We start from the raw sequence: 19,443 nt of genomic DNA, 5'->3' as shown, positions 1-19,443 counted from the left end.
TTGAAGCTTTTACGTGCCGATAAAAGGGCGGCTAGCTAGCAAACGGCTAAATGAGACTACACTCTTGGGTCGATGGGGATATATACGTCAATAACGTCACCACTTCAAAGGACGAACACGGAAATTCTCTTTCCCTCACCTGGTTCAGCCCGGGGTAATCAGTGCACACATCAACAACAGTCCAGGTTGAGTGCTGACGTGACGTGGAAGCCTATGCGACAGTGTGTAGTTCTGAATTAGCTTAGCTCAAGCTTTTTACTTCTAGGGCTCGCCGGCCAGGCCACTCACTGAACAGCAGGCCAGGCGCCGCCTACTGGTTTACTAGTGGTTTTATTACTTTATTCAGGGTTAAAGTGGGTGCATCTCATTGTAAAATGGGCTTCAAACGTCCCAAATCTGGCTTCAAACGGCCCAAATTGGGCTTCAAACGGCCCAAATTGAGCTTCAAACGGCCCACGCGCGTCGTCCCGTATCGGCCTGGCCTGCTTGGTATCTAATGCCCGGCCTGAATTATGATCCCAGTCCGCCCCTGTCTGCTGGCCACTGAGCAGCTCCACTGGAGCGGTTGTGGTTAAGGGCCTTGCTCAAGGGCACCTCAGTGGTGGTAATGAGGGAGGGGCAAGCGCCGCCTTTTCACTTTCCCCACCCAGATTTATCCTGCCGGTCCCGGGGACCAAAGCGACGACCCTCCGGTCACAAGCTCACTTCTCTAACCATTGGCCCACCATGCACTGCCACGTTCTGGTGCACCGCAGCTCCATATGAAACTAATGGTCCGTTCTATGGGATAAAAATAAGTGGCCCTTTAAAAATATATATATATAGTTCTACTCAAATAACTGTATAGTAGTTATTTCTAAAGAAATTATTTAATCAACAAAAATTAGTAGGTGCTTTGCACAACCTCTCCAAGTGTTTTACGCACAGGTTACGCACATGTTTTTCTTTTTGCTTCATTCACTGGCAGCGCTCCCAGCCGGTGTCTACATTATTGACTAAAAGGCTGTAGCCTATCTCAGGTTGTTTGTCATTGTCCACCTTTCCTAACCCTTATCCACCTGAACCCGCTGCCAACTTGTTAATGGGGCCCCTGAACAAGAGAGTTTTAGCTTTCTTTGAAGTTCCTCTGTTGAAGGTAAGACTCCAGAGCAGATAGAGAGAAACTCAATCATTTCCTCCAGGCTCTGCGTGAAAAAGAGGACACCGGATCGAGAGCTTTACCCACACAGCCGGTGCATGATGTCACGTTGATACCTGGCCGCCTATACAGTTACTGAGCGATCATTTATTCATTTACATTTGCTAATGTTCTTTACGAGCCTCACTCCTGGACGTAGGCTGGCTGAAGGGATGATCCCCCCTCATTGTCCCGGGACACTGCTGCGGACAAAGGGGAGGCTTTGTCTTCTTGGAATTAAAACATGCACAGGGTTCACCGTTTTCAAACCCGCCCCTCTGCACCGCAACACTGCAAATATCTATCTTCAAATCTTCTTGAAAGCATAAAATAACCTGAAATGAATAAAAACAAATACAATTAATATATCAATTGGGAGATACATCCACTTATTTACAATGGAATTTCACACACAAAAAATCCTTAAAACGGTTGATTTGGAAATGGGTGAAATTATGGTAACACTTTACAATACTGTACCACAAAAACAAGCATAGTTACAAAGGAAGAAGTCAAACTGAAACAAACTGCTAGTTACAAATGAACAAATTACCTACTGTCCCTATGATGTGCATAATGTCAATATCATCTAATAATCATATGTCTGAAAAGCTTGAAATGAATGGATGTGTCGAAACAACTGTCGTTTTTCTGGTAGAACAACTGTTGCCACTCTGGTGTTTGTCTGTCCAGTGCATCTGTTCAAACTACTCACAATGGGTTTACCACCATCTAGTGACTCCAGAGGGAAGGTCATCTCTCTTTCTCTCTCTTACACACACACACACACACACACACACACACACACACACACACACACACACACACACACACACACACACACACACACACACACACACACACACACACACACACACACACACACACACACACACACACACACACACTCACACACACACACACACACACACACAGACACACACACACAGACACACACACACACACACACACACACACACACACACACACACACACACACACACACACACACACACACACACACACACACACACACACACACACCAAGAGCACTAACAACACAGTTGTGCTTTTCTCAAGACATAGGATATATAACAAAGTATAACAATGGTAGCCTACTATACTGTACTTTGGGGTGTGGATGGGAACTCATTGATTTGAGCTGTCTGTCCATCCAGAATTGTGGTTTGAGAGAGAGAGAGAGATAGAGAGAGAGAGAGAGAGAGAGGGAGAGACAGAGAGAGAGCGAGAGAGAGCGACAGGGAGAGACAGAGAGAGAGAGAGAGAGACACACACACACACACACACACACACACACACACACACACACACAGGGAGAGACAGAGAGAGAGAGAGACGGAACAGGCAGGGAGAGAGAGAGAGGCAGAGACAGAGAGAGAGAGAGAGAGAGAGAGACAGGGAGAGACAGAGAGAGAGGCAGAGACAGAGAGAGAGAGACAGGGAGAGACAGAGAGAGAGACACACACAGAGAGACACACACAGGGAGAGACAGACAGGGAGAGGCACAGAGAGAGACAGAGAGAGAGAGAGAGAGAGACAGAGAGCGAGAGAGACAGAGAGACAGAGAGAGAGACAGAGAGAGAGACAGAGAGAATGCATTTGAATTTTTCCTATGTGTGGCATGGCAGGTGTTTGTGAGGTGAAAGGGCATCAGATATCAATGTCTTATGGCATCTATAAAGGAGAATGACCCAATAAGACCGTAGCAAAAGAATATTTATTCTTTTTTATAGTTCGTTCCTGGAAAGTGCATCATAGATTTTACAGTAAGCAAAATTCATATTAGTTAAGACATGAACACAACCGAGCTACATTCACAATCATCATTTTTTTGGACAGTGTGTTGCATATTCATGACTTGTACGGAATGTTTGTTTTTGTTGTGGTGGCCATCTTGATGCCCGAACGCAGCACACAGTGCCTGTTTTCATTTTTTACTATTCTTTCATACTTTAAGTTAGACACGCCATTCAAACTTTAAAAGGCTCACCACAATTGTCACCTTATTACTCTTATTCCGTTTTTTGAATTAATGGGAGTCTATGGAGCCAAGCTAGAACAGTGATGTCATAATTCACTCTAGCTGACTGCATGGGCTGCACTTTTTTTTTAACCAAAATGTACACATTTTAAAACTGTGACAGTTCATACAACTTTAACACTATACATATAATACATCAAACCCTTCAGCTATGCTCTCACTCACAATGCGATGTATAGTTTTTGAGATATCGATGGTTGTTTGACATCCAATCTATTTCCAATTGCGCAGCAAATAGAGAGCATCAAATTGGGCATCAAGATGGCGGCCACAACAAAAACGTTCGCACGACGCAAGTCATGAATATAGGAGGAAACGTCTCGTAAGCAAATGTAGTATAAAAAGTATTTATATTCAGATGAAAAGGGGAGGTCGACGTGGGCAATGTTGTTCCATCAGAGCAGGTGTTGGTCAGTTGCCATTTATGCCTTAACCATGGCAGCGAACTCTGCGGGGAGAGAAAAGAGCGCGTTAGCCGCCATGTTGAGCTCTGTAGTTTCACTAAAAAGGCCATTGGCTGATCTGCATTATGACATGATGGACAAACGAATGTGCTCTGCTAAGCAAAAAAGAGATCTAGGGAAGTGTCATGGTTGCCAGTGTGTCATAGAATAGATTTTAAAATACTGTTATTAATCTATAAATCACTTAATGGCCTAGGCCCAAAATACATAGCTGAATTGCTCCCACGCTACGAACCGTCTAGAACTCTTAGGTCAACAGGGTCCAGCTTATTAACTGTCCCTAGGATCAAATCAAATCATGGGAAGGCTGCATTTACCCACTATGCTTCTGCTAGCTGGAACAAATTGCCTGAAGACCTCAGATCTGCCCCAACCTTACTTACTTTTAAAAATAGACTAAAGACTTTTATGTTTACCGTCGCTTTTAACTGCTGACAGCTACTATGCAAACCCAATGAGTCCTCTATAAGTTTTTAGCTCTTTCTGCAACTGCTGCGCCTGTTGCTTAATGCACTTTTTATACTCTTTTTTAAAGTTTTGTTGTGATGCTTTTAAATGTCCATTTTATTCTCTTCTTTTCTTTTCTTTTCCTGTCAACCATTTTATGTGAAGCACTTTGAATTGCCTCTGTGTATGAAATGTGCTATACAAATAAACTTGACTTGACTTGACTTGACATGTGTTGAACATTACAAAGAACTGTACCGTCACAGCCGATCATGCCGTCACCGTCACTGTCACCAACGGCGAGGAAGGCCTTGGTCTCGGCATCGGTCAGTGCGCGTGCACCTGCACTGAAGTTCTGCAGGAACAGCCTGTGATTGGACAGAAAGACACAAGCTTGTAAACGGATATTTTCGGTTCTTGGCTCTGATTGGCCGAGACATATTTGAAGGCTTGTAAAATATCCAATGTAACAGTTAGCCTAATATAAATATAAATGAATTTATGTGTTGCTGAGCAACCACATTGCACAGGCACTTTTCAATTACTGAACAATGGGGCTATTTAGCAGAACAATAGCCTAACATTTATTAGGCCTCTTTAATTGCTGTTGATTTAAAACTAAATATGAACATTTTCCCTTTTTCTTTTAAAATACCTACATTTTCTTAATTTGAAGTTAGAACATGGGGTGTGTGTGTGTGCGTGCGTGCGCGTGCGTGCGTGTGTGTGTGTGTGTGTGTGTGTGTGTTTGTGCGCGTGTGAGTGCGTGCGTGCATGCGTACGTAGGTGTGTGTGTGTGTTTGTGTGTGTGTGTTTATCTCCAGCAGTGTCCCTTACTTCAGCTCCTCCTCCTCAATGAATCCACTCTTGTCCTGGTCAATGACACCGAAGGCCTTCTTGACATCATCTAGAGACTTGGCGGCCAGGCCGCTCGTCTTGAAGAAGGTCTTGTAGTTGAAGCTGTCAGCAGCTGTAGCACACATTTAACACCATAAGCAAATGGATACAGGCTGCTGTCAGCAGCTGTAGCACACATTTAACACCATAAGCAGATGGATACAGGCGGCACGAGCACAACACCTGATACAACAGGACCTTGGACAGGGACTGAAGGATGTGAAATTGGGAATAAAAACGACAAATGTTTCGATGTGCAGTAGCCGACATCTTCATCAGAGTCATTTTGTCATTGTGTTACTTATGGATTGAATTATAGTGGAAAATAAATTATTCCTTTTTGCTCGGGACTCCCTGGAACTCCCTCAAGGACCCCTGGGGGTCCCCAGACCCCAATTACCACTGCAATAACGCATTTGGTTAAAGTCTGTTCTTGATTCGTCAGCTGATAAATATATTCGAGTGAAATATATTCTTAACTAATTTAGAATCATTTTAAAATCATTACAATTTAGTAGGCTGGAATAGCTGCCTATAGCCTTCTGCAAAAATAGAAATACTGTAGGCACACACTTTTGCTTTGGTTGCATACAATGCCTGATAGAATCTAATAGAATCTGTATAATAATAATAATAATAATAATAATAATAATAATAATAATAATAATAATAATAATAATAATAGCATCACCAGATGCAGTAATGTGATTAGAGAAGTGTTTTTATTTGCTACAGTGAGTTAGTAGCCTATGACTGTTTGAAGTGTTATAGTTGCTCCCACCAAGGGGACAATTGTAATAAACTGCTTGTCTTAAATTCTTCATTATTGTTCTTCTCAGTGAAAATATAGCCTAACAATTGTATTTTTAATTGGTGCACATATATGTTTCTTATCAAAGGATGATGATGATGATAGGCTATTTGAAGTAATCTGTGATTTATGGACTATGTAAAGAAATGATACAATTCCATGTCTCCCCATCTGTGCTAAAGATACATCTTACCTGTGCATCCCTCCAGAGCTGCTTTCACATCAGCATCGACGAGACCGAAGGCCATTTTGTAATCTTTGAGATGAGGGAATAGAATCACATGTTAGTATCAGACAGTGTAAAATAAATCCTATTCTACAGTTCTCTTAATGGGACTTTTCAAATATCATCCTGCAGGACAAGCATACTAAATTATTGCAATTTTGCATCTGGAATATATTCACCAGAGTTGCCTGCAGAGAAAGATTTGCATAGAGGGAGTTAAGTAGACCTATAGGCATATAGGCTATTTCTCCTAAATGACTGATAATGATTCGCTGTGCAGCATGCTACAAGAATAGATAATCATCTTTGTATTCAAACAACAGTTAAACGCTCAATAACTTGCACAATAAATGATAACTGTCGGCAACAAATGCAATATTTCCAAAGATAAGGAAAGATTTCAAAAAGCCAAAATGTACATGATTTAATCCACTTCTTATTAGAATGGTAGATATTTGATGCTGCTTTTCCAAAGTCCCATTTGAGAGGGTGAAATTGACACGACGTGCCCCCTTGATGCATGGAGGGGTTCAGTCTAATGACACGACGTGCCCCCTTTAGATGCATGGAGGGGTTCAGTCTAATCCATTTCTTCAAACAGTTGACTCCCATCCCTCGCAAAACAATTTCATTCTTTGGTTGACTGCGATGCTGCACGGAGTCCTTATTAAAACGCAACAATTAAAGCGAGATGCGCCTGCTGCTGCTGCTGCGGCTTTGCATGGGTCCCGGCCGGGCTGCGCTCTGCTGCGTCTTCCATGGAAACTCACCTCTGGTGCCTTTGCTTTGTAGATGATACAGACAAGAGTCGAGTCGACTGCAGTGATCTTGCCGGTGTTCCTGATGACCTTTTATACTTTCGCTCCATCGAAACCTGAGGCACAAGATAACTGACACCGCCGAGAGTGAGGGGGTGGCTGGCGAACATTTGTCCTGCAGCCAGACACCAGGCTATTTTGAGTTTCACAAATGAAGACGCTTAAAAGGTGCGTTTGAAAAAGTCTTTAATATCGCCCAACGCTAAGAATATACACTGCTGAGGAGGACGGACTGGACTGCTGCTGCTGGCAACACAGCCTGGTATTCAAGTCTGAGGCTCCTGCATGAACACGCTGCAATTATAGAGCTTTGATAGGCTATTGTGGAAGTGATTCTTTATTTTTCATTTCCCCCCCCTGCAACTTTGATTAAGTTGGACACAACAAGCTATTCATAAATCTGCTGCAATGTTGTCATATTTTGCCAAACATATCTTACATATGAATTTGATAAATCACTTCATCTGTAAAAGAAGCCTTCAATAGCCTATAGTATTGTCTCAACGTTGTGTCTTTTGTCTTGAATACCAGTGTCTATAGTGTGATAGTATAGCTGATTAAAAAAAGTCTGACATCAAGATAGAGACTATAGCCTGCTGATGGATTTCATTGATATAAATTGTAGGCTATATATTTCTTATATCATTCTTGTCATTCTCAACTTCACATGTTCAAAAGCACAATAGATGGTTTTTGGTGTCGAGTAAATCTTTTATCAACTTAAAACAATGTGAAATAGGGACATTCTTAATCCCGTCTTCGCAGAGCTCCTGGAGGTGGCAGCACTGTCCTGTGGGAGGAGGAGAGGAGGCAGCAGGAGGGGACAGACTGCTGTCACAACACTTCTCTCTGTTTTGACCACTAATTGATGGTAACATGCTTATGCTGCCATTATAGGCTTAATGTGTGCTATCATGTAGCCCACTGTTTGTGCAACTAATAGCCTTACAAGAATTGCAATTAGCCTATGTCTATAGTCTATATGTAGTCTACTTGACTGATCAAATTAGGCTACTTCAGAGGCCAACATTTGTGCCGGTATATATTTTCAAGGGGAATGCGGCTCGCCCCAAATGTGACACACGCACTAGAAGACGAGCGTATGATTTGTTAAGACCCCCTCAACTCACCACACGTAAAGCTGCATCCTTGCACTGCATTTAGCCCACTAAAGGTCCTGCTGATGCAACAAGGCCTATACATAGCGCGCCGCTCCTTTTGCAGTCTGCTTGCCACAGCACTTCATCCAAATGACCACGCTGCAGTTGGTGGGGAGAAAACCCTTGGATCAGACGCCCTAATTGCACTATGTGTCAAAGCAATCCAACACGAATCCCCCTAGATCCAGGAAGTGTTCAAGCAAAGCCCCAGGGCCTTCCCCAGCCTGTGTGTGCCAGGTCCTGGCTTAAACCTAGTAAGACCCCCCCCCCTTCCCATCTGGCTATTATCAAAACAAGTGCTTGGCAGTTCCATTCAACCATCCCTCATTCCCTCCCTAGACACATTGGAGCATGAACGCTGGCTGCTACACACTCACCGTGTTCCTATTCATAACATCACACCACAGTTGACCAACGCACAGAGAGAACTGACCTGAACAAGATGATTTTACACCAAAAGAGTATTTATTCCTGGTTTTTCACTCTTCCTCAAAAGTGCAGAAAGGATGGTACAATTTGAACAAGTCATATTTCAAAAACATATCACACATTTGAGTAAAAATTAACATTACACTGTGTTCAATGTTGAGACTGCAGGCAACTCATAAATAAGATATAAAAAATATTCTTTCATTGATGATTTACTGAATCTTGCAAGGAGTTCCCCCCGTGAGTTCGTTCCATGAAAGTGGATCTTGGTCATTGGAAACTTATGCCTTTACAAGGGCAGCAAACTCTGTGAAAAGTAGATGGAATAAAACTGCCATTAGTATTGAGCAAAAATGTATTCAAACTCTTAGGGTGGTGTACTAGGATAACATTAGGGACCCAATTGTCTGAGCAAGAATTTGAGACTCTTCAGATATTCAAGTATGTGAATACATGTTAAGGAATAAATTGTTATGCAGATCAACCAAGAGTCCAGCATGCAGATGAACCTGATATACATGTGCTCTGCTAAACAAAAAGATATCTAGGAAAGTGTAAGAACTGTACCATCACAGCCGATCATGCCGTCACCATCACTGTCACCAGCGGCGAGGAAAGCCGCGGTCTCGCCGGCTGTGAGTGCTCTGGCGCCAGCAGAGAAGTTCTGCAGGAACAGCCTGGTAGGTGTTGGAGAAAGGAGCAGGAGTTGAAAGCAGGACCTCGACACATCTCAGATTGTATTGACTGATTAGTGAAACACAGCAGAAGGTGTGATTCTGAAACAGGCTCTGTGGCTCTGATCCTAACACAAAACTGTCTGTAAATCTGTCAGGTTTCAATAGAAAAGGCCTTAATGTTGCTGTACATGTAGCCAGTATTGTTTTATCTTCAAATTAAAGCCAAGATACGTTGTGAAGTGAAGGCGAAAGACAACAAGCTAACCGGACCATTTTAAGACTTTTCTAATCACATAGGAGACATCAGCAAAATGCGCTGTAGCAATTCACTCAGACACAATGCAATGACCTGGGATTTGGTGCATATTCTAAAAGTTGAGTTTCCATTTGAAGTGTGCATTGATTACATGCAAGTGTCCCTTACTTCAGCTCATCCTCCTCAATGAAGCCACTGGCATCCTGGTCAATGACGCCGAAAGCCTTCTTGACATCATCTAGGGACTTGGCGGACAGACCGCATGCCTTGAAGAAGGTCTTGTAGTTGAAGCTGTCAGCAGCTGTAACACATGTTTAAAACCATAAGCAGACTGACACAGGCTGCACGAGCACAACACAGAACACGATACAGGACCTTGGACAGGGCCTGAAGGATGTGGAAGGCTAATTGTGGCCGTGTGTGTTGGAGTTGAGTGTTTTCTGACCACAACTTTGTATCATTTTGTATCAGTATGTTTGCACATCTGAGTGAATACTGCATATTAGGTGTTCAGTATTTCAGATTGATTTTCCATTGAATGGTCAATAAAAGCAAAAAAGCAGGCCACTGTGTATTGCATCTCTGAATACATGTGTGCTAAAGTAGGAGAGACATGTACAGGTGTGTGGAGAGACCTGGGCAGCATAGTCACTCAGTGGATAGTACAGTAGTTACCTCACAGCAAGAAGGTTGTGGGTTTGAATCTCTACCTCAGCACTTTCTGTGTGGAGTTTGCATGGGTTTCCTCCCAGAGTCCAAAGACATGCTCTGTTGTGTAGTGTTGTATATAATCAAATTATGTAAACCTATGTGTAGTGTGGTATATGATGTAGGCCTATATGTACTACTACTGTACGCTATATGGTGCTAGGCGTATGTAAAGCCTTGTGATAAGGGGCAAAACTAACCTTTGCATCCATCCAGAGCTTTCTTGATATCAGCTTCAGCGAGACCGAAGGAAGCCATTTTTTTTTTTTATCTTTGAAATGAGAGAAGAGATTCACATGTTAGTATCAGTGCAAATCCTAATCTACAATTCAAATTTCAGTTCAAATATCCTCCTGTAGGACAAGCATAGGCTACTAAATTATTGCAATTTTGCATCTGGAAGATTCAGAAGAGTTGCCTTATACACGGAGGGATCTGCGAGAGGGAGTTATGTAAGCTATTTCTCGTAAATGACAGGTGTTTCCCAGATCTCTTCTGGCGCATAACTTTACAGTTGGTCAACATGTATCAGATGGAGCCTCTGCAGGCTCAAATTACGTACATCCAGTGGATGGCCATGGACGTAATTAGTGTTCAACCACGCTTCCTCTAGCCTCTTCTTAACATAATACAAGACGTGAACATTCTATTCGAAACAGATAGAAAAACAAAAATGGTAATATTTTTAGTTTTGAATCTGAATTTTTTACCAAACCTGAATGTAGCTAGTTGTCAAATTAGATACAATTCAACATTATCTTTTGCAATAAACTCAATTGAGAGACCTTTTTTTTCTGGCATCTGACTTTTTCTTGTAGGCTATTAAAATTTGTTAATTCACATCTTCACAGCTGAACCTTGCCAATTGTTTTGAGAGTAATTGCCTAACATTGTTGACAGCATCACACACAGCATCTGTTTATATGGGCTGCTCTCCAGAGTCCAGATATCTGACCCCAGCACGGGTCTGACTGTGTTTATCGCGACACTTAAAGCTGCTATGGCACTAAATAGCCTAGATGATGCTCCCATGGGAATATGATTCATTGCCAACACAAACAAACAATGCAATTGAGGAAACGCACTGATGACAACATTGTGATGGCTTTTTTAAATGTCCAGTTATAAGAAAATGATGGGAACACAGCAAAATTATTATCCACAAACGTTGCTCTTCAGGCGGGGAGAAAAGGCCTCATTTGAACTCCTCTCGCACTGAGTGAATGATCCTGTGGTCCATGTTGTACTTTGGTTGAAATTGGTTCCATATCTATCTATTATAGTCCACAGAAATTCCCTGGGCTGAATCCCCTTCCCAGAAGGCGCCCTGTGGCCTGTAGGAGAGGGCATCCCACTCACCTTTGAGCTGCGTTGAGGCGAGTGAAAACCGAAGCGGACTGGTGTCTGGATGTCTGAACCCCGTTTCTCCCTCTCTTATATACCCTGGAGCAACACCATTTACAGCGGGGTCTCAGTATCAGGTACCAAGATGCACGCATTGAAAAATGTGTCTAGTAGCCTCAAGCTATTTTTAGGTCAACAAATGAGGATGCTACCATGTAGCGAGAGTGAGACGTGTGGGTGAGACGGCTCGAAACCCAAGTGGGGTCCGGCGCAGTGACATCTCGTCTCAAATGATTTACTAGGCCTAGACTAACAAACTTTGATTTGGTTGTTTTGGCACTTAGTTAATCAGAGAGTGTAAATGAGAGGTGTGGCAATGATGTGAAAGATGCGCATAGGTCACTGCATTTGTATCTGTGAGACAAAACTTGAAGCCAAAATGCCATTTTTGTATATGACTACTCAGTAGCTCTACTAACCTCATCAACGGTAGTTTTAATCTCTTATGGCAGTGGTTCTAAAACTTTTTCATGTCAAGGACCCCCAAACTGACACAAATTAGACCACAGACCCCATTTGTTAAGATTATGTCCCAGGGCCCCATCTGATAAGATTTTTGATTTGTTTTACTAGAGAAAGTGTATGCTATGAGATATTCATACATTCTATCATTGTGTTACATATGGATTAAATAATAGTACAAATAAATTATTCTCCATTTTGCTGGGGATCAACCCCTCACCCCCCACCCCCCGGTAAGGACCCCTGGCGGTCCCCGGACCCCACTTTGAAAACCTTATCATACAGTATAACTGTAATATTCCCATATCTTAATATCCTTATAGGGGCCTATGGTGTGTCTGTGGTACTCAATGAGTTTATAGTGACCTATAGTGGCTTCTGGCATTTATCTTCTGCTATTACTATCTGTATTCCTAGGGGCTTTTGCGGAGATATTGTTTCGTATTCTTCTGAATGTTTTTGTTTATTTAAGTCTTGGAGTCAGAATTCTATACTTCAGAGTTGGAGGGCTGGTGTTGCAAAACAGCCCTGATGTGGTTTCAGATGATGTAGGCTACACGGTCTCAACCTCTGCTGTGGTGGCATTCACTTCAGGGGTTCAGGCCTATCCATGCCCAACGCGTACTTCCATAGGGTTTCTCTGCACTGCACATCCACTGAATAGAGTTTCAAATTAACCCAGCAGCCCGGGCCAAGGCCTGGCTCCTGGTGCTCATGTCCCCGGATCGCTGTCCTTATAGGCAATATGCACGAATCATCCAGACTCGGGCTATTGTGTGTGTGTGTGTGTGTGTGTGTGTGTGTGTGTGTGTGTGTGTGTGTGTGTGTGTGTGTGTGTGTGTGTGTGTGTGTGTGTGTGTGTGTGTGTGTGTGTGTGTGTGAACAAGTGAACAAGTAAGCGATATGTTGATGATTCATGCAACAGGTTTTACTCCAACACTTGGCACCGTCTTCCAGAACTGAAGCTACTGGTTTTTCTCTCACATTAACAACTTCACCAAACATCCTGATTGTACTTCTTTAATAGTCAGCTGTACGTGACTATTCACTGCATCCTTCAGTGTTTGTGGCCTGAAGCTCCTCTAACATTATCCCTCTTCTTTACACCTTCCTCCTGACATTATTAGCCTGCTGTCACTGTGTGTCGTGAAGCCAATGGAACGTATTGAAGGGCTGATCTTCAACCAGCTTTGTATCATTACAAAATTGGTAGTAATGTTTCCCTCCATCTTGACTGCATTGCAAGCTCCCAGGTTCATTCACAGAACTTCCTGGTCCACGTTATGTCATAATGATGTCATTTGGAGCAGTTTTTCACACACACACACACACACACACACACACACACACACACACACACACACACACACACACACACACACACACACACACACACACACACACACACACACACACACACACACACACACTGGGACCCTTTCCCCAATTGTTTCCCCATAGGACCCCCCCCCCCCTCTCTCTCTCTCTCTCTCTCTCTCTCTCTGTCTCTCCATCTGTCTGTCTCTCCCTACTTTATTTTTTTATTTTTATTTTTTTATTATTAACTTTCCCTAGCCCTAGCCCTAGCCCTAGCCCTAGCCCTAGCCCTAGCCCTAGCCCTAGCCCTAGCCCTAACCCTAACACCCTAACCCTAACCCTTCTCTTTCTCTATGTCAGTCTGTATTCTCTTTGTGTTCAGCCTTCTATGGTAAATTTTTCATGTGTAGTTTTGGGCCTATGTCCTCTCTTTAGCCTACTAATAAAATCATTCCGGTCAGTTAGGCCAGGAACACATGTTATTTTGTGCCGAATTTGAAATGGTTTCAAAACAATTTAAACTTTGACACAAAGTAGTCTGTGATAAATAGCACAATATGTTTCATCTGAGTATAGCAAATAAGCAACATTAGGTGATAATATGTAGGCTATTATTATGGATTTATAATCAGCTATAATGGGGCAGTCATTTTTGACCGGGAACACAAAATGTATTAACAGGAAATGAACAAAACAGAAATCTAAATGATCTAAGTTATGTAGTCTATTAATTAAACTGACTTTTCTTTTCTCATATAAAAAGTAGAGCTCAGCCAGTAATGTTTAAGGACCAAGGATCATATTTGAACTCTTCCAGCAGAAGGTGGTATAGTCCTAATGAGGACAACATGGTGACAACTAATCTCTAAAAAAAACAGCAAGTTATTATTGACATCTTATAAAGGACCCCTCCGATTAGCAACACGTAGGCTACTGGGAACCATCGACTTGTCAGACTCCCCCCCTCCTTTATCAGGTGGGTGTGGCAAGATATATGTAACTGAATATATTAGTGAATTTTCATGGGTGTCAGCTGGACCATATACCCTTGCCTAAGTCAGTCCACATCTGATATTGTAGTTTTTAATAGCCTAGTAAAATGGAGAGCAACAATCAAACAAAAATCGCCAGATATCTATTTGGAAGCCATATCTAAAAACCATCACATCAGGTCTTGAGGACCAGTGTTCCCTCTCTGCTGTAGCCTCAAGATAAAGTTATGTGGCCTTTGTCTAATAGCCTATTTTATCACACTCTACATTAGGCTAATCTTGTCAGCCATCTCTCATTGATCCATTTTGTCTGAACTGTAGTTGAAGTAAACAGGTTTCAGTTTTTGGAGAAAAACTGTGCAGGGACTTTGCCATGGGTTTTATTGAATTGACATCTCTGAATACCTTCGCTGTTACTATGTGGGGGGCGGGGGGGTGGGGGGGCAACTTGTATGGATATAAGGCTACACTGCCCATTGGCTTTCAGCTTATATCTTCACATTTGGAGCAGCATCTTGTGTACAGACAAAACATGACCCTATATTAATTGCACATCTCATGCAGAGCAAGAAAATACCAGCAGACAAACATCACGTCTGAAATCTTTTTTTAATTAATGCATTCCAGTTACCTGATTGATCAAACACACACAACTAAGACCCAATTGTAGCCGTTTCTCCACTAACCAGCTTGTGCGCCATTGCATCAAATCAACAAGGGGAGAGCAGCAGGCAGAATATCTGAGGTTTCTTGTTCTTGCATTAAACAATGCATTAAACAATGCATTAATCAATGCATTAAACAATGCATTAATCAATGCATTAAACAATCTAGAAATTTGAAATTGTTATATGTTAAATTTGAAATTTTTATATGTAAAAAAAAGAAAAAGAAGAAGAAATCCATTGAAATCAAAATAGGGGGAGACAGCTCTGGTCCTGAAACTTCCCCCCTGCTTTATTTCAGGAGAGCGCAGAACTCTGTGGGGAAGAAAAGACATAGGATTAAAGCTGTGATCCCTGAAGTATAACATCCTCCAGGCAAGAAGTGAGTGTCACACAGCATAACAGTTAAGCAATATGTCTAAACATGCAACAAATGAGTATGTTTTGTTTGTTTGTGTGCATAGTTGCATTGTGGTGTTGTCTCGCCAGCTATAATTGTGTGCTATCTATAGATTTACTATTTCAGCACTGACTAGTGGACAGCTCCCATTGCAGACAGCTCTCTTTCTTCTCTGCCTAGGTTTTTCCACATCCTTTATGAGCCTACCTTCCATCCCAATCTTGCCATCTCCGTCAATGTCTCCTGCAGCCATCAGAGACCGGGTCTCAGACACGGACAGCTCCCTGGCTACCGGGGAGAAATTCTGAAGGAACAGCCTGATGGCGAGACAAAGAGATGCGTGATAAGTTATAGCTTACTTTATGATAGAATTCATGGTCGGCCCAACGGTATTTGCAGTGCTTCCTTTCCCACAATTACATCAAAGTCTCTTTGAGCGATCTTGAACGCCCAATCCCACTGCCCCACTCACTCACTCCCCTCCCCTCCCCTCCCCTCCCCTCCCCGCTGCATTACTGAATTCACCCCTTGCCCAAGCGCTGCTCCATTCATACAGTGATGTCTGCCTGAGGACTCATGCAAGTGAACTACAGGAACACCCCCCTCCCTTCCTGCCCCCTACCTCGCACCACTACCCACTATTCATCCTCAAGCCATAAAACGACACTCCATCCTTACTTGAGCTCCTCCTCCTCAATGTATCCACTCTTGTCTTGGTCCAGGACTGTGAACACTTTCTGGCCGTCTGCCTCGGATGAGCCAATGAGTCCCACTTGTGCAAAGAATGACTTGTAGTTGAATGTGCCTGGAGCTACACGGGCATGGGGAGAGAGAGAGAGAGAGAGAGAGAGAGAGAGAGAGACAGAGAGAGAGAGAGAGAGAGAGAGGCAGAAAGACATGGAAGTGAGAGGTCAATCAAAGAATGACAGGAGAGCAAGAACGGCGAGGGGCTGAATAGAGATGTCACATTTACTCATGCGCTCAGATGACTTTCATTCTACAGCTGATGACATTTACCACTATGCACCCTCTAGCGCATTACTGTCCTATACCGTTATAGGTTGTTATATCATTATGCCATTGAAACACTCCCATCATACTGACTATAGTCCATGGATATAGTTCTAATGCAAACCTAAATGCTAAAAGCCCCTAAATGATCACGCCTTTTCGACTGGAAATGCTCACAGACGCGTGAATGAGAACATGAATGAGAAGATTCAACATTCAAGATTCACTTTAATAGCCACAGTAAGTAATCTGATTATTACAAATGAGGAATTTCACTTAGTGCAAGTATGCAACACAGTGGTCGCATCAATACTGAAAGACGAAGCAATACAGAAAAACAATCACAAATTATAAGGTGCAAAATATAAAGTCCTTTAAAGTGACATATGATGGGGGGGGGGGGGGGTCATGGCTGTAGACCCATATGAGAAATTATAGGCATATAGGCTGGTTTGAAAATAGTAATGCTTAAGGGAAAGACCTCAGGAAATCTGGACCAGCAAGGTTATTTGCCTGCTCTCTCCATTTGTATGTGACACTATAGCTTTTCTTCTCTGCTTACAATAACTTACACTTACACAGCCACCTACAGATCACCCCTTCCACCTCCATAGTGCACGCATAACATAAAGTGGGACCGACAAAGTCAATGGCATTTTGCCCCAAACAGTGCTAAGAGGAGGGGGGGAAGGGGGGGGAGGGGGTTGGAGTACACGCGCATTGACATTTGATTTTCAATGGGGTGAGTATGCTGTGTGTGCCTCGTCAAGCAGAAATAATGACTAGAGATAAATAATTAAGAGCTGGTGGGATGTGAAGACTGCATGGCTGGTGTGATTTTGTATTCTCTCTGCGAATACTCAGCATAAACACTTCGGTATCTGGGTGGTAACTGTTCCCCAGCCTGGTTACCTGCAGCCTCCCTGCTCCCAACGCACACCACTCACCGTACAGGTACGCTCCCATGGGAGTGCGCTTATTACTGGCTCTTTCCCTGTGTATGTGAGCATGGCTATAATGTCCATAGCATTTGTGCTTGTGTGAGCAACTTGTGAAGTATATGTCTCCCTGCATGCGTGCGTGTGCGTGCGTACGTGTGTGCGTGACTCACCTTGACAAGCCTGCACCGCAGCCTTGATGTCCTCGTCACTCAGCATCCCTGTAAAAGCCATGGTCCTCTGTGCCTGCCTGAGGGATACACGCACACACAGAAGAAGCACAAAGTGACAGTAAATGAAACTGGCACAGGTGTGTTAGTCGGGGCTTGTGGATGGAATAAGCATGATCACTCTCCCTCAGGTAGTCCTCTTCAGGTAGATGAAAAATATCTCGATACCAAAGATCATACGGAATGGTTTGAACAATGTGACTATTGACTGACAATTCAATCCTTGTTTCACAAAATGACAAATATTTACAGGGAGAAAGTTGATGCAACTTGAAGGAAGTGTTTTCCAGCAACAAGACATCAAGAGGCTTGCCTGTATTGTCCCAACCCCCCCCGACTTACAAAATAACATTTATTTCTGACCTCTTTTATAGCAAAATAATTTAGATGCATCAAGGCACAAATGCAAACACAGAGAACTGACCCAACACCAACTACCATCAAAAAACATTGCCATTCAGGTGAATTAGCAGAAGCCTGGTACTCACTGTGTGTCGGGTGACGTTTGCACTCTGCGAGCCTCTGATGTGCAGTTCTTTACCTCTTGTGTCGTGCCTATAAGCTAACACCACAGCTTTGTGATCCACAGTGCAAGAAGCAACCTGACGTCTCTGTCCTCAAACCCAGAGAGACTGCCTCCTCCCCCTTCATCAGTTAATCAGAGCAGATAATTTTGTCACTGGCATTGTATTGCAAACTTGCAGAGTAAAAATCACACTCCAAACATGACACTTCAACCTATTAATAAAAATATTTAATGCTAAAATGTATCACTGTCCAGTTTCTAATAATTAATGTACTACTACTACTACTACTACTACTACTACTACTACTACTAATATTAATAGTATTAATAATGATGATGATGACGACAACAACAACAATGACAACGACAACAACAACAATAATAATAATAATAATAATAATAATAATAATAATAATAATAATAATAATAATAATAATAATACTGTGATAATAATTGATGTAGAAATAGGTGTATTCCAGTCCCTGAGGAAATATACACCAAATAGGCTACATGAATGTGACAATCATTAACAAAAATGAACGTGTGTTCTTGAGCATTAATGATCTCTGTTAATATAAAAGAGACTGTATGAACATATGATTGTTCAATTGACACTAAGTAATGGGGGAAGTAGGCTATGTGAGCTTGGTCTGTTATCAAACGAAGATAACTTAATCTTTCAATATTCTTTAAAAAGTAATATTCTACACCTTATACTCTCACCCGACATCCCATAAAAAGTAAATTATACCATGGCATGAAAGTCCTTAAAGCAATATTTTATTTAGGAAGAACACTTTCTCCATTTTCTTTTCTTTTCTTTATTCATATTTTATCCACGGGGAATTCAGACAGTCAACCTGCAATATGTATCTCCTGTCACCATCCATCCAGGCTTTCAATCCCAGCTCTCAATACTCATCATCATCATCATCATCATCATCATCATCATCATCATCATCATCATCATCATCATAGTTTTATGCCTTAGATTAGCTATTTGGCTTGTAACCCAGTAGATTGGATAGTTGATTGGGGAACCAGTGGCAGTTTGTGTCAAACTGTCACTCAGGCATCACCCAGCCAGAGGAAAATGACTGAGCTTTTACACACATTTCACATTTCAATACAGTGACAACTCGCACACACTATTGCTTCCAACACAACAATAGCTATTCATAAGAATAATCAGTATTAAAATCAACGTATTGTCTCAACATATCATCTGCTTGTGTAACTTAATCTTATTATGGAATAGAATATAACTTTATTGTCCACCAGAGTGTAAAATTGTCTTCAGCTCACCAAACACAAAAGAACAACATAATATGTAAGAAGCCAACAGGCAGTTACTAAGACAAACACA

The 19,443-nt window shown here is 42.3% G+C and overlaps 2 protein-coding genes across 2 annotated transcripts; both read right to left on the bottom strand.

Annotated features, from left to right (window-relative positions):
* Positions 1-2,896: 2,896 nt before the first annotated feature.
* Positions 2,897-6,940, bottom strand: LOC310788092 (parvalbumin beta 2-like). The gene is made up of 5 exons (XM_083649593.1): positions 6,855-6,940; positions 6,052-6,114; positions 4,988-5,120; positions 4,409-4,518; positions 2,897-3,687 (listed from the first exon to the last, which is right to left on the bottom strand). The coding sequence occupies exons 2-5, from the start codon at positions 6,104-6,106 to the stop codon at positions 3,662-3,664; spliced, it is 324 nt and encodes a 107-aa protein (XP_083505719.1). The 5' UTR covers positions 6,107-6,114; positions 6,855-6,940; the 3' UTR covers positions 2,897-3,661.
* A 1,832-nt stretch (positions 6,941-8,772) lies between these two features.
* LOC310788093 (parvalbumin beta-1-like) lies at positions 8,773-17,555 on the bottom strand (the record flags this gene model as incomplete). The annotated part of the gene is made up of 4 exons (XM_083649594.1): positions 8,773-8,798; positions 9,059-9,168; positions 9,593-9,725; positions 17,495-17,555. 4 exons carry the CDS (start codon positions 17,553-17,555, stop codon positions 8,773-8,775), a joined length of 330 nt encoding a protein of 109 aa, XP_083505720.1.
* Between the last annotated feature and the right edge of the window lie 1,888 nt (positions 17,556-19,443).

The sequence above is a fragment of the Poromitra crassiceps genome (genome assembly GCF_964638095.1).
Source record: "Poromitra crassiceps genome assembly, chromosome: 13".
In the NCBI taxonomy this organism is placed as follows: Eukaryota; Metazoa; Chordata; class Actinopteri; order Beryciformes; family Melamphaidae; genus Poromitra; species Poromitra crassiceps.
This window is presented reverse-complemented; position numbering and strand designations above follow the sequence as displayed.

Bases quoted from the DNA above. Each gene is read 5' to 3' on its own strand.
- LOC310788092 (XM_083649593.1), bottom strand. From the start codon at position 6,106: ATGGCCTTCGGTCTCGTCGATGCTGATGTGAAAGCAGCTCTGGAGGGA. The intron at 5,121-6,051 runs GTAAGATGTATC...TGTGTGCTACAG, and splicing joins AGCTCTGGAGGGATGCACAG to CTGCTGACAGCTTCAACTAC. The intron at 4,519-4,987 runs GTAAGGGACACT...GTCCAATCACAG, and splicing joins ATTGAGGAGGAGGAGCTGAA to GCTGTTCCTGCAGAACTTCA.